At 37.8% G+C, this 15,803-nt stretch overlaps 1 protein-coding gene across 2 annotated transcripts; it reads right to left on the reverse strand.

Moving 5' to 3' along the window:
• Positions 1 to 1,011: 1,011 nt before the first annotated feature.
• On the reverse strand, positions 1,012 to 15,394 carry slc5a2 (solute carrier family 5 member 2). Of its 2 annotated transcripts, XM_066678039.1 has the most exons (15): positions 15,299 to 15,394; positions 14,288 to 14,359; positions 13,991 to 14,095; positions 13,192 to 13,251; positions 12,975 to 13,079; positions 10,263 to 10,368; positions 9,090 to 9,170; positions 8,723 to 8,934; positions 6,536 to 6,671; positions 6,292 to 6,399; positions 5,424 to 5,574; positions 3,284 to 3,452; positions 1,636 to 1,851; positions 1,400 to 1,535; positions 1,012 to 1,250 (listed from the first exon to the last, which is right to left on the reverse strand). In XM_066678039.1, exons 1-15 carry the CDS (start codon positions 15,392 to 15,394, stop codon positions 1,036 to 1,038), a joined length of 1,968 nt encoding a protein of 655 aa, XP_066534136.1. In that variant the 3' UTR covers positions 1,012 to 1,035. The 2 variants fall into 2 exon arrangements, with proteins under 2 accessions (XP_066534136.1, XP_066534137.1); XM_066678040.1 differs by lacking the exon at positions 15,299 to 15,394 and having other exon boundaries at positions 1,415 to 1,535.
• Positions 15,395 to 15,803: the final 409 nt, after the last annotated feature.

Genomic DNA, 15,803 nt, shown 5'->3' on the forward strand with positions numbered 1-15,803 from the left:
AACGATCAACCAAAACATTATGATCACCTCCTTGTTTTTACACTTTTAAATCGGTTCCACTGACCATACAGGAACACTTTTTGTAGTTTTATAATTACAGATTATAGTCCATTTGTGGCTTTGGATAGTTTTTCCCCCTTTCACTCGTTTTTTCAAAGGTCAGGACTGCCACAGGGCAGGTATGATTTGGACGGACACTGGCGTGGTGTTCTTGTACGAGTGGATCAGACACAGCAGTGCTGCCTGCATTTTTAAACACACTTTCCACTTTGTTAGACTCACCTACCTCATTGGTCCACGTTGTAGATGTGAGGTCAGAGAGAGTAGCAGTTTGTGTTAGTCATTCTCGTGCTTCATCAGTGGACACAGGACACTGTTGGCTGGATATTTTTGGTTGGTGGACTATTTTGAGTCCAGCAGTGACACTGAGGGACTTTAAAAACCTCCAGCAGCACTGCTGTGTCTGATCCACTTATACCAGCACAACACACATTAATGCACCACCAGCACATCATTGTCACTTCAATTGTGGCGGTCCTTTGTGGGTCCAATGAAGAGTATGGTGACAGGGTAAAAATAATAGGCTCCAGTCTGTAATTGTAGAAGTACAAAGTGCTCCTGTATCATCATTGGAGCTGTGAGAATGGACAGTGACTGTAGAAACAAGCAGGTAGTCATAATATTATGATCTGTGTATACATGCAGCAAACAATTTCACAATGGTGTATGTTTTAATATAAAATGTAATCTAAACATAAACTATTGTGTTGAATTAAGTCATACTGACCTGAATTTTGTAAGTCATGTTTTAAACATTTACTGGCATGCAACTTTATTGTATTAGTATAGTATTAGTAGTTGTGTTGTGTCATTCTCACAGCTATAGTTTTCATTGTACAATTTATATTAGGATACTTAAGGCTACATTTCTAGTCCACACCATCCCCTTTATGGCATGTCATTTTTTTTAATCAAGATGTTCCAATGTCAAAAGTGGGAATTATATAAAAATATTAGATAGTTGCTATCACATTCTCAAGCATAAAATCCCCAGCAATAGACTGCCACTGCCATCATAATGAGGGCGTTAGCATTGACAAAGTGCTTCCACACAGGGTCTTCACTTATGTCTGGCAATTGATTTGATGCTTCTGCAACTTCTTCCTCAGTCGGCTCAGGGGCTTGGGAGTCACTCAAGCCACAAAACCAGTTGATCAGACGAAATATTGCAGATGTATCTTCATTTTCAGCTGCAACAAAAGTTATGTTATCAAGATTTATTGTTTTTTTTTCTCATTAGCTGGACAAAGCCATTTAGTATCAGTGCATAAAGTGATGAAAATGTTTATAATGGTTAAGAATATCCAGTGGTTATAGAATTATCTCTTAAGTATCTTACTTTGGCCCTCAGCACATGTAGCCTTATTCTTCTCTTCCACTTCTCTGCGAGCTTTTCTTCCTCTTTCCTCTTCCTCCCAGTCCAGATCCACCCTGACCTCTTTAGAATGACGCAAACTGAAGACCAGGCGATGAAGCTTGTAAAGAGAGGATTGGATCAATTCTAAGGTAAGTGTTTCCACAAGTCTCCACATGAATAAACTCATACATGTTGCAGAAAGCTGTGAGTTAACTTACATTTTTGTTGGGGATTGGTGGTGTGTTGTAGCTGACGAGGAGCACTAGAATGCCAGTGCAGAAAAAGAGCAGGATTGCGAAGTATAAGTAGTGAACTCCACAAATCAGACTGGGACATTTGGAAGCATCCAGGCAGGTACCTGAGCCAAAGTAGAACTCTGGTGCCATGCGACACACACCCATGAGCAGGCCACCAGTTAGACCCCAAAAGGCCCCCTATTGGAGGGAATAATAAATAAAAACAAAAGACCAAAATTATTAAGAAACCACGCGTGTCCCTTCTTGTACACTAAACACACATAAGCTGTATTGTAAGCTATTTTTTCTTTCTAATCTTAATAGTAAGGTTTTAGCAGGAAATTATACAAAATATTAAAATATGACACTTATAGTAGGTGAAAGGAATAGATGAAATATCAGTGGCATCATTATTTGTTTAGTGATTTTTAGAGTTGTGTTTTGGAGGTGGAAGAAAACCCTAAATCCTTCACTGAGTATTCTCAACTTTGGCGGATGCATAATCAGTTGTGCAAAGATGTAGTGTTTAAAATAGAGATGGAAATCTTTACTCTGGAAATGGGCCTTACTATTGCCCTAAAAAAATAAGATTATTAATACATGGATTAAATATATAAAGCATCTTTCACAAACACAAGGTCACTGTATAAATAATTTCATCAAAATAATAAATAATGATAATAAAAAAAAAAACAGGATAGCTGAAAATAAATATTTGGGTAGAAAGTAGAGTTCCAAGCCTTGGGGGCCAAGACCCAAAAGGATCTGCGCCCACCAGATGAACTTAGCCTGCAAGTAGGCCAGAAGAAATTTTGGTCTAAAGTTTAACGCACTCATTTAAAAGATGCAGGTTATTAATAGCTCAATTGGATTGAACTTCAATGTCGGTATATAATCAGCTCCAGTTTGGAAACTTTTCTGTATGAACACTCTACCATTGTAATTCTGTAAATTATACTCCGTTAAAGGGACTCTGCCTGAAAATAAATATGTAACCAACTGTCATCTGTTGTAACCATACCTATGTACCTTCTAGGTTTGTGAAAAATTTGCACAGATTTTGAAATGAAATGGTTTAAAAAGGAACGTCTGATAGAGAACTTGAATACTTGAAAAAGTGCAACTATTTACTTACTTATCAAAGGGAACGTGGTGGCTAATGTGAGGGACAAAATCACTATCCAAATATCACTGTACAGAGTCATTAAAAAAGAAATAAATGTTCACTTGGTGAAATAAGCATGAGAAAGCCTTGTATCATGGTGCCAATGTGTCTATTTGGCAGGACAGTAAGGAATGGCATAAATGGGGAAAGCTGTGGATATGCACTAGCAGTTAGAACAACCTCATTTTTTAACATTATTTTCATTGGAATCAGATCAAATTTCAGCAGATAGCAAATATGTTTTTTAAATATTACAGCGCAGAAAGGAGCCTGGTCTTATATGTGAACAAATTGATGTAAAATCAATAAGATTGAAAAATGCACTGTTGAATATTACATAGCATGGTAAATAACATACTAAATTATGTTTTAGGTCAGAATGCCACTTGGCAGCAATGTAGACACTTCTGGACATTCACGGTAGAAAATATATTCACAAATAATGGAAATGTAAAGGATAATTACTGGCTCGTTGACTCTCTTCACAAAAATAGCCAGAAAGAAGACTGCTGCTATAGGTGGGGCAAGATAACATGTCACTGACTGAATGTAGTCAAAGAGCTGACCACTCTGTGCAGCCTGGACTACAGGGATCCAGCAAATGCTGATGGCAACAATGCAGAGTACCCACAACCTGTTAAAGGAGTAAACAGAATAGGAAAGATGAATCATGGCAAATATCACTAATATCAATACATTTTTAAGCACTGGGAACGTATCTGAGTATAAAATGTGAGCTGGTTTCCTGGTCAGGGATTAACCCCACAATTTCCTAAGTGAGTTTTTTCTAAAGAAGGATTCTACCAATTATTAACTGTTTCAGGTGTATTACCAGTGATTCTGTGAAATGGTTCACTGCTGAGAAAGTTAATAACTGGGAATTTGTTAGTCAAAGTGATACAAACCAGGTCTACCACGTGAATACAGCAGTTCAGTTAATTTCCTGAACTGATCAGTGGCAATGGTAAATTAAAGGTATGTCTGAAGAAAAGAATTCATCATTAACATTTGTGAGATTCTAATAATAAATTCCATCAAAATAACAATTCCTTGCTGTTTATTAGTATTTATTTATAATGTTTTAAATTTCAAGTGTTCGCTATCTTACAAAAACATATTTATATATTTAGATGACTTACATTAGGTGTGTAAAGCTTTTTTTGTGTAACATATATTTGTAATTCAAAATTTAAGTTCTTCTGATGTTTTGTCATCTTATGGTAACTGTTGCGTAGTATTAAAAATGATAGTTGTCATTAATTCATTCTTTCGGAAACCGCTTATTTAATTCAGGGTCGCAGTGGGTCCGGAGCCTACCCAGATTCACTGGGCGCAAGGTAGGAACACACCCTAGGTGGGGTACCAGTCCTTTACAGGGCAAAGCACACACATTCACTTACACCTATGGACACTTGATCCATCTACCAATGTGTGTTTTTGGACTGTGGGAGGAAACCGGAGCACCTGGAGGAAACCCATGCGGACACGGGGGAGAACACACTAAACTCCTCACAGACAGTCACCCGGAGCGGGAATCGAACCCACAACCTCCAGGTCCCTGGAGCTGTGTGACACTACCTGCTGCGCCACCGTTCCACCCTAGTATATATAGCTAATAACTATATACAATATAACTGGGGAAACGTAATGTATGGAGATGGGAGGAAAAAATCAACAAACAAATAAATACATTTAAAAAAAAACCCCACAATATCACACAAAATCGGGTCTTATATAAATTAACCTTTTTGACCAAACCTGGTAGAATTTTTCAATCTGAATCCTTAGTGAATATGTTAGCTTTTCCATGTTATAAATGTTGGGTACAATGTCATACCGATCTTGTAATTGTTGAGAGGGTGAGTAGATCACATTTTTTAGTGATTGTGTTCTTACTTGCAGCTAGCAATCATTTTGGTCCAAGTACAAGGGGAGATTACTCAAGTACAGAGAATCAAAGTTACATGTTATGCTATTTGCATTAAAATACAGACAGCCTGGAAGATGGCCTTCCAATAATTAAACAAAACAATACACTCCCAAAACATATGAAAATGGTTAGCAGAATCTGAGCAGCACTTTCTCCAGCAAATATACTTTGAAACTTGATGTTTTTTCTGTGCTGATTTTGCAAAGTATAAGTTTTTCAAGTATAAGTTTTTGCTAAGTATATTTTTCCAGCACAATTCTCTCCACGTTGTGGAACTTGATGTAGTCCATTGAAGTTGGCATATTTCTCCCCAGTCATCCTCTGAAAGTGTTCTTTTCCTTTCTTTTTCCCACTTTTCTTTGATATAAAGTGTATTGCTCTTTTTAGAAGCTCTCTATAGAGAGAAATTATTTTAGGGCAAATATCTGATTTCATGGCTGACCAAATGAGATTAGGGATTCCTGTCTCAGTTACTTGATGTTTTTATTTTTTTTTTTTTTTTAAAACTATGCAACAGTAACCAAAAAATGACATAACGGGAGAATGTTTGAATTTTGAATTACAATTATACTTTCCACAAAAAGCTTTAAAACCTATTTATACAAATCTTATTACTGCATTTCACATTTCACATTTGATGGTCAAAGTCATGCGGAGTCACAGTGTGGTCCAAACCTGCCGACTATCATGAGTTCTCTGTCTCTGGCATGAGGCCTGATGCGGGTCCATATGTCCATGGTGAACAGGGTGCTGCTGCTGTTAAAGATGGACGCTAAGGAGCTCATGAGAGCTGCTAACATCACAGCCAGCATTAATCCCCTCAGACCTGAACAGATGCCAAGGAGTAAAGGACATGACCAAAAACTGAAAGGAAGCTTATACCAGAGGTTTGCTCTCTCTGGCAGAGCCTGGTAGTGCTGACACTAAACTAAAAGTAAGGTTTCTGTAATTAAATTATGAATAGAATTTATCAACTACTTATGAATGGCTAGAATGAGACTGAGCAAAAAATCTGTGCTTAAGTACAAACCCAATTCCAATGACGTTTGGACATTGTGTAAAACAAATAAAATCAGAATACGATGATTTGCAAATACTTTTCAACCTATATTCAATTGAATACACTACAAAGACAAGATATTTAATGTTAAATTTTCAAATTTTCACTCATTTTGAATTTGAGGCCTGCAAATCATTGTATTCTGTTTTTATTTATGTTTTACACAATGTTCCAACTTCATTGGAATTGGGGTTGTATGTGTAAATGTATTATAATTTGAAGATTGAAATTCAAACCAGCAGTTTATATTACAGTAAACCAATGCAAATTATGGAAGCTCATTCTTGCAGGTAGAGAAGAAAAAATAATCACTTTGACATTTTGATACTTTGTAAATCATTATCTGTAACAAAAGATATAATGAATCATTTTGTTAAAGTATGGACCCCAGGTGAAACCCAGGTAATTTTGTTCATCTCTGCCTGGCAGGAATCGGTTTCCAAATAAACAGCACAGTAAAGGATGGACAGAAATATATCTCACCATTGGGCATGACGGACACTACCAGTTTAGGGTAGGCGATGTTAGAACAGCCAACTTTTGTCCCACACACTTCTGTACAGATATGTGGCTCTACACACCCCACCGCATCTAATTAAGAAGGAATCTAATGAGATGCTCTACAAAATGCTGAGAAAACAGTGTCTAAATCTTTATATAAATGCAATGGGAAATTTGAAGCTCCTTAAGTATGATCCTTGAAGAGCTCAGGGAGATTAGGGCTTACCAGGGTAAAGGACTCTGCTGATCATGCCTGGGAACACCATGAGAAACATAGGTAGCAATTTTAGGTATCCACACATGATGCATCCAGCCTTCACATGAGTCAAACTGCGGGCAGCCAAACAGCGCTGCACAATCACCTAGAAAGACACAGTGGGAAATTCATTACAGATAATCAGCTGGATAAAAGTGCTAACAAACAATGTATGCAAGCTCAGTAAAAAAATTCTTCCATTAACATTAACCATAAGGTGGATGGAATAATATAGAAGCACTGCATTGTAAAAAAACAGTCTAGGTCTACAGCAGAAATTGTTGTGTGCATATTATTAACATTCATTCATTCATTCATTCATTATCTGTAACCACTTATCCAATTCAGGGTCGCGGTGGGTCCAGAGCCTACCTGGAATCATTGGGCGCAAGGCGGGAATACACTATTATGCTGCCTTTTTTGCAGTTTGAATTGTTTGAAGAAAGCAGGAAAACACACGAGTTGAAAACTACTTAAAGAAGCATTCTGGCATCAACAACAATGCTATTAAGTAGTAAATATGTATCCCTCAGATTCATTGGTTTGACAGAATTCACAATGTTTCATTAAAGTTTTGCTTACTTCACGGCATTCTCTCTCTCAGCATTTATATATAAATATGGACCAAACCACTTGCAATCTGTGTATTAGCCTGTGTGCTAGTCAAGGAACTGAACTTAACATGGGTGAATGTAACTAAGCCACCATTAATCAAGTCAAATGTATTTATATCATTCATTTTACAACCTAACTGTGTTGCAAAGCAGCTTTACAGAAACCCAGAATTAAAACAAAATGCATAACCATAACTTTTAGGTTCATACTGTGTCCTTTCTATTTAAATGAAAAATTGAAATACTATTATTGTACAATATTCGTTGTATTCTTTAGACTTTTATGCTATAAAGTACTATATAAAATGACAAGCCTCAAAACTTTGAATTGTGATTAGTGACAGAGCAATCCAACGGTTAATGACTAAAATACATCTGAGGAATTAAGTGGGTTGTGTTCTTCAGAAATTTACATAAAAAATGATAAGATTTGTCTATCTGTATAGATTTCAACTGAGAATATATAACTATTTTACTAGTGAGAGTGACGATTAAAAAACATAAATAAGGCACGGTGGCATGAATAAGGAACCTGGAGGTTGTGGGTTCGAGTCCCGCTTTGGGTGACTGTCTGTGAGGAGTGTGGTGTGTTCTCCCTGTGCCTGCGTGGGTTTCCTCCTGGTGACTGTCTGCGAGGAGTGTGGTGTTTTCTCCCCGTGTCTGCGTGGGTTTCCTCTGGGTCACTGTCTGTAAGGAGTGTGGTATGTTCTCCCTGCATCTGCGTGGGTTTCCTTCGGGTGACTGTGAGGAGTGTGGTGTGTTCTCCCTGTGTCTGCGTGGGTTTCCTCCGGGTGACCTTCTGTGAGGAGTGTGGTGTGTTCTCCCTGTGTCTGTGTGGGTTTTCTCCGGGTGACTGTCTGTGAGGAGTGTGGTGTGTTCTCCCTGTGTCTGCGTGGGTTTCCTCTGGGTGACTGTCTGTGAGGAGTGTGGTGTGTTCTCCCTGTGTCTGTGTGGGTTTCCTCCGGGTGACTGTCTGTGAGGAGTGTGGTGTGTTCTCCCTGTGTCTGTGTGGGTTTCCTCCGGGTGACTGTGAGGAGTGTGGTGTGTTCTCCCTGTGTCTGCGTGGGTTTCCTCTGGTTGACTGTGAGGAGTGTGGTGTGTTCTCTCTGTGTCTGCGTGGGTTTCCTCCAGATGCTCCAGTTTCCTCCCACGGTCCAAAAACACACGTTGGTAGGTGGATTTGAGACTCAGAATGTCTGTAGGTGTGAGTGTGTGAGTGAATGTGTGTGTGTATGTGTTGCCCTGTGAAGGACTGGCGCCCCTTCCAGGGAATGTTCCGAACCCACCGCGACCCTGAACTGGATAAGCAGCTACACATAATGAATGAATGAAACCAACATCTACAGAAAAACAGAGTTCTACATCTCTGTCATTTGGAGGTCCAGGGAATTTCAGAAAAAAAAAAACCATGTCCTGTGAAGAAAAAATTTGTTTCAAATCGAATATAGAGTGAGACAGGCTGTAGAGTTAGGAAACTGGATGCTAGAAATGTAGTTACAAACTGAAATATCAGCTGATTATCTGCAAAGTTAGAACCACTCACCTGGTCAGAACACCAGTACCAGCCCCCTATAATGGCAATGCCAAATAAGACCCCAGGCCATGGCAAGTCTCCTGTCACGGGGTCTCTAAGCAGATGAAAAGCATCTTCACGTGGAGTGTAACAAACTGAAGAGATATTCTTGTCCAGTACAGAGGGCAAAGCTTCTGCGTACTTCTTAAGCAAGGCACTATAGCCTCCAACCTCCTTGAAGGCTGTCAACATGAAAACAACAGAGAAAATAAACATAAACTTTAGAACAGTGCATTTTTCTCTTGAATGTCAGACTGTCTTGGCTTGAGAGGTAGGACCACAATTGAAAAGTAATAATATCCCACATGTGCCCAGGAAAAAGAAACACGGAACTTACAGAAACCCATGAGGATGAAGGCTCCACCAATGATGATAAAGGTCTGAACAGTGTCTATATACATCAGGGCAGCCAGGCCCCCTACAGAACAGTAGAATATGGTTTTAAATACACCTTTAACATGATAGAAACCTAATTCTGTCTGTGAGGAGTTTGGTAAGATCTCTCCACTGTGTGCTCTGGTGAAATTGTCCATAGGTGTGAGTGTGAAACTGACTGGGTGAATGTGTGAGACCAAAAACAACCCTGATCAGGAGTTTTTAAAAATAAAGAATGAATGAATGAACCAATAGGTATCCTAAACAAAAACAGCCATTTCCTGTTCACTAAATGTTCATTACAGGTTTTGGTCCTTTGGAACATTGATTGTCTAAAAAGCATAAGCCAAATGCTAATGTACAAACACTGTAAATGTATTTTTAAAAGTACAACAGTGGTTTTAAGTCCAGTTGTGTTCCATAAAGTTAAATTGCATTCTCTTCTACAGAAGGAGAGGTGAATATTTTTACCTTTCATTACAGAACATTAATTCGTCGTCTGTAACTGTTTATCCATTTCAGGGTTGCATGGGTACAGAGCCTTCCCGGAATCCCTGGGTGCAAGGCAGGAACTCACACTGGAGGGGGCGCCAGTTCTCACAGGGCAACACACACTTACTCACACCTACGGACACTTTTGAGCCGCCAATCCACCTACCAATGTGTGTTTTTGGATTGTGGGAAGAAACCAGAGCACCCAGAGGAAACCCACGCAGACAACACACCAAACTCCTCACAGTCACTCACCCGGAGCGAGGCTCAAACCCACAACTCCAGGTCCCTGGAGCTGTGTGACAGGGACACTACCAGCCGTGCCACTGTGCCACCATTACAGAACAATGAAAAATAAAACAGCAAAAATTAAATTCCTGGAGATGAAATTGGGGTGTGAAATCAATGACACTTAATTTATTATTTACTTTCTTAATTACAATTAACACAAAATATGGTACAATTAAATTCCCTGTCTAAAGGTACTGAATATGTACCCTTGTGGGTAACACCACAGTGACAGTTGTTCTAGGAGAGTAAGATTTGTATAGCTGCATTTGTAATTCTGCATCACTTTTCCATGTCTGTGTCTCTTATTTTATCCATACATCCTTCACATGATGTGAACAACGAAAAACTTCACCTGTGACAGTGTAGAGCGCTGTAATGATGAGCAGAGCAATAACTGCTATGTAAATATTCCACCCGAGAGCCTGCTGTATGAACACGGCTCCAGAGAACATATCAACCTACAGCAAAGAACAAAATAAAAATTAAAAAAACATTTTGAACCCTTACTAAAACAAATGTGTGAAAAAATTCTCCTGAGAACAAATGCAAAGCTATTGTTCTGGGCAGTATGCATTTAAATGTATGATATCAAAATTAGATTATATATTAATAACAAATAAAAAATGTATTGTAATTAAACATTAATTTTATCTTCTTAGCAATTTCATAAGCTCTCCTGATGATGTCCGGCTTTTACAGTTGCAATCAATACATACCTCTGCAAATCAGTCCTTCGTTACATTAAACATCATCTAAACATATTTTAAACAAAGATTGTGGTTTGCACCTAAGGGGAGTATAAATGAACCCACATTTAAAATTCACTAACAGTGAGGAAGCTGTCTTGGAAAAGTTTAGCAACAATACCTATAATTACAATACCTACAAATATCTAGGTATTTTGTTAGATAGTTCATTATCTTTAAAATGCCCACTTTAGAGCTTATCACTGCTTACTTTATTCTGTAGTTAACTGCTCCTATTTACACACTTGTAGCAACATACACTCATTTACCCTCCGGTTAATCACCACCCTACAAAATTTGATACAACCAGTGTCTGGTACATATAATACAATTGAAAGTACATCCAATTGAAAGACAAATTCTACTTTTGATTACTTATCATCCTCTGCTGCAAAAGATTAGAATAAACTTCAGCAAACATTAAAATGAAATATATTTGTGTCAATCTTAGCTTTTGAATATAACATCAGAAATGTTACTGCTGATCTACACTATAAAACATGCCTGTTGATTTTATGGTGAAAATTTGTCAAACCATGACAGTAAAACACTGTAAATTCTAAAAAGGCTCAATACAGTTTCTGTAACAGTGAAATACTGTAAATACTTATATCAGCCAAAAGACAAATTGTTTCACTTCTAAATACACAAACCACTATGGGTGGTACAAGTGGCCAAGGACATGAGGGGTTGACACTTAAGGGCGAGCTCCCAGCAGCTTCATATTTTCTGTGATTTCAGAATTTCTTTGTTTTTCTCTTTCTGTGAGGCTTTTTGATTTTGGGTTGCATTGGGGCGATTATCTTGTGCATCTGTGTGTATGTTTGTGTTTCTGTGCATGTTTAGTGTTATTGTGAGACGAGATATGTGTTGGTCAGGAAAGTTCACCATCAGCCTGTGTTCAAGTGCTGGAGTGTGGCACCCAGATGCTGCACTTTCAGCAATACCTCCTTTTAAGGGCAGAATAAACGACTCTTATTTGGAGTATGGTTATATTTCGGTCTTCATTCTCTCATTTGTCAAATTACTTTTTTACCATAAATTTTAAGGATTTTTTTATGGTGTAATCATGTAACAAATATTTTATATTTTACTCTGTTTTTTTTTCCATTGCCAGCCAGGCTGCCACTGTAAATAAGAATATGTTCTTAATGATTGCATGGTCAATTTTAAGGCTTACAAAATGCATTGCTGAAGGAACTTACCAAACATAGGAGCAGTGAAAAATCAAGAATCAAATAAAAAATGATCTAAAAAAAATTTATTCCACATTTGGTATAATATTAATATATATATTACTTCTTGTTTTTGCCGGACCACCTGCTGGGCCGACCTAGAAGAAGCATATGCGCTTACTGACTGACTGACTGACTGACACCTAATGTTGAAACGCTCGTGAGCGAGTAGGAACTGTTAATTCAGCCGTATTTCACAGAAGAAACTTTAGGTGGTGCCACTACATTGTCTGTTGTTAGTTCAGCCATATTTCACATTCCAGTTTGTGAACTAAATTTGGAACCGTTCGGCAGTGACCAGAGGTTCTCTTTTCCTTGGACAAATTCTCTTTTTGGGACCTTAAAAATACATGTTCAGATATTCAAGGGGTCAGAGAGTTTAGAGCTGAATTGGGACATGCTCGCTCCACTTCAGCGCTGTAGCTCCACCATCCACCGCGGTGCAGCTCAGTGTTTTACTGGAGTCTCCAAAAGATATGAACAGAAATTGTTGAGGTAATATTTACCATAGTCGCTTCTTTATGTTTGGAGAATGTTTCAGTGACCCAGCCTTTGGTTTTCTACTATATATTTAACAAATTACATCAAAATCTCCGGATTATTAAAGTCAGAACACCAGAGCAAGGTGTTACTCAAAATAAATGAGACTGTGAATTTGTTACAGCACGATTTTTTTCAGACCTTTATAGAAATGTAAGTCAGTAATAAATATCTAGTTCCAGCAATGCCCTGTTCTTTTATCAAATATAAATTAACTGGTTAATGTTAATGTTAAAGTGCTTGGTTTAAGAAATTTTCAGAAACAAGTAATAGACATTTTAAAAATGTGTATAGTTTATTACTTGTTATTATTGTAAACAAAGACATTGATATGAAGCACCAAATCTTCTCCAGACCTTCCAATGACAAAGGATTTGGGCTTTCTTGTTTTTGAAATGCCAGAAAAACCTCTGTGACAATGGTTATATTGCTAATGGCGGTCTGGCTAAACCTTTAAATTGTATTTATACTCAATTATATTTGCTGTACATATATATATATATAAATCATTTTCAGATGATTTTCAGATGCATCTGTACTCACAGAGATCTTTGTGAAGATGTAAAGGAAAAGTGAGATGACTGAGAGGTACAAACTGATCCTGGTCCCACCAAACCTCTTCTTCAGATACTGTGGCATTGTGATCACCTTTTAAAAAGTGAAGGATATAAAAATCCTAAAGAGCTATCTATACACATGTAATTGTCTATTACACAGATAAATCTGTTGATTAATAAGATAATATCATTAAAGAACTTACCCCAGCAGTTAAATAGACTGGTACAAACAGCCATCCCAGCAACAGCACAATGAATAAAGCCTAAAATGAGAAGCAAAGTTTTGACATTGCTGGTCCAATTATATGTTAAACACAAAATTTGATGGTACTTTATATAGTTTTCCCATGTTTTTAGTGTATAGGTTTAATTATTGGGTAAATCAGACTAGGATTAAATACATTAAATACAAGATGTGCCATGTGTTTTTCACAGGACACATTTTATGCTTTATTTTTAGAAGCAAAACACTTCATGGAACTGGCTTATAACTCACTCCTTCACTGACTACATATTCACTAATTTTGAGGAACTACACCACAAGTGGCACTGCTTAATACTTTGCATCAAAGACACTTTTCTTGTTTACCACAATGTTTCACTTAAATAATCAACAACACACCTCCTCATCTAATATGTCTTCTGAAATCAAGTGCACTAAAGTTTCTTACCCTGTTCTTCAACAAATTTTACTGGTCTGGGAAGGCTTCAGAGTAAACTGTGAAATATTGCATAGGATTTGACAGCATTTAGGCAAATAAGAAATAATGAGGTCATGTACTGGTGTTGGATGATTAGTTCTAGATCACAAAAGACACTCTAAGTCATCCCAATGATATTGGATGGTGTGTATAGTCTATCACAACTCCATATTAATGCTCCTGACTTTGTAAAATGGATCTTCCACATTCTAATATATGTGATAAGGTACAAGCTCAAACCTTCACCCTGTAAACATTTAAATTTATATTGCACATATATCAGAGGTGTAGCCCAACATACATTCCATTCAAAACCTCCTACAGCAATTCCACTGGCTGCCCCTGTTCCTGCCAGACCAACGAAATGGCCACTGCCTATGTTGCTTGCAAACAGGGAAGCGCCCACCTATTAGAATAGATTAGAGGGGAAAAATGGCAGTTAATGCATTTTATAAGAGGGGAAATGTAACAGCAAAACTAAAAAAGGAAAATGATTAAAATCAGTTGCAACCAGTAAATTTATACAAAGCAAGTAATCTTTTATATGGAACCACAGATGACAATCCAGTAGCAATATTAATAAATCAGCAAAACTTACTGGCCACCAACCCATGGTCCGACCTGCAAGGAAGTAGCCACCTACGGTGCCACGATTAGTCCGAAACATGGACTGAGAAACAAGAGTAAGACAAAAATTAAAGGCAGAATTGCCAGAGTATGATTATTAATATGAATATAATGCAAGTGTAAAACAGTGTGTTAAGGCCTTTTCACACTGAGTCTGATTTGTACGCATGAAAAAAGACACCCATCAAATTTTGAAAACAAACACGTTTGTTTATATATATATATATATATATATACATACATACATATATATATATATATATATATATATATATATATATATATATAAATATAACAGTGGAAACCCATGCGGACATAGGGAGAACACACCAAACTCCTCACAGACAGTCACCCGGAGGAAACCCATGCAGACACAGGGAGAACACACCACACTCCTCACAGACAGTCACCCGGAGGAAACCCATGCAGACACAGGGAGAACACACCACATTCCTCACAGACAGTCACCCGGAGGAAACCCATGCAGATACAGAGAGAACACACCACACTCCTCACAGACAGTCACCCGGAGGAAACCCACGCAGACATAGGGAGAACACACCACACTCCTCACAGTCAGTCACCCAGAGCGGGACTTGAGCCCCCAACTCCAGATCCTTGGAGCTGTGTAACAGTGACTAACTGCTACGTCATCGTGCCGCCGGTCAGAATTGTTATTTAACTTAAAAATTACACTTCATGAAGTCACTTCATTGACATAACATTTTTCATGTTGAACATAAATAAATGTCACTTAAACTAAAATTGAAATCTGTTCCTTTGTAGATCTTTCTGCTAAAGTATTCTTGATACAACTCAGTTGGTACTCAGCAGGCTTAGTTGTTCTGTCAAAATAGAGAAATTAGTGTTTTGTGTTGGACTCCAGAACTCAGTTCCCCCATCCACACTAAATAGCACAATAGACTTAGAGTTGGACCAATCAAAATCACACACAACCACTAAAAAGCACTTAAACACTAACCCAGATCCCAACGCCGATGACTAGCACAAAGTAGCCGAGGATCACGGTGATGTCTGCTGGGTTGTTGATGGTCACTTTAACTGCAGTGAAATTCATTTTGCTCAACTTGGAGATGAATACCTAAGTGATAGTTTTTGGAATATACAAATCCCAGTTCGGCAGTGCAGAGAGGGTTGGAGAAGGAAAGACTTCTCCAAAACACTGTTAGAATCCAAGAACTTTGTTCACTAGAAAAATGCTGAAGAAGGTATTAGTCAAAATAATAATTAACAAACTGCCACACTGTCAGGAGCAGGCGACTAATGAACCATTTAACTGTTATCATTGATGAACTAATCTAAACTACAGCTTACTGTATTAAAAGGTTATACTCTGTGCCTAAAATAACAGTTTTAAAGTTGTAAAGTAGCATTATCCAGTAGCTGTGATGATATTATGCAAAGGTGCATCTGAATAAATTAGAATATCATCTAATTTAGGAATATTTTAATATATTTTTTTAGTA

Source organism: Hoplias malabaricus, chromosome 1 (assembly GCF_029633855.1).
Source record: "Hoplias malabaricus isolate fHopMal1 chromosome 1, fHopMal1.hap1, whole genome shotgun sequence".
In the NCBI taxonomy this organism is placed as follows: Eukaryota; Metazoa; Chordata; class Actinopteri; order Characiformes; family Erythrinidae; genus Hoplias; species Hoplias malabaricus.

Coding starts and splice junctions, on each gene's coding strand:
- slc5a2 (XM_066678039.1), bottom strand. CDS start 15,394: ATGAATTTCACTGCAGTTAAAGTGACCATCAACAACCCAGCAGACATC. Junction 14,360..15,298: donor TCATCGGCGTTGGGATCTGG/GTTAGTGTTTAA, acceptor CTTGTTTCTCAG/TCCATGTTTCGGACTAATCG. Junction 6,400..6,535: donor CAGCAGAGTCCTTTACCCTG/GTAAGCCCTAAT, acceptor CTTCTTAATTAG/ATGCGGTGGGGTGTGTAGAG.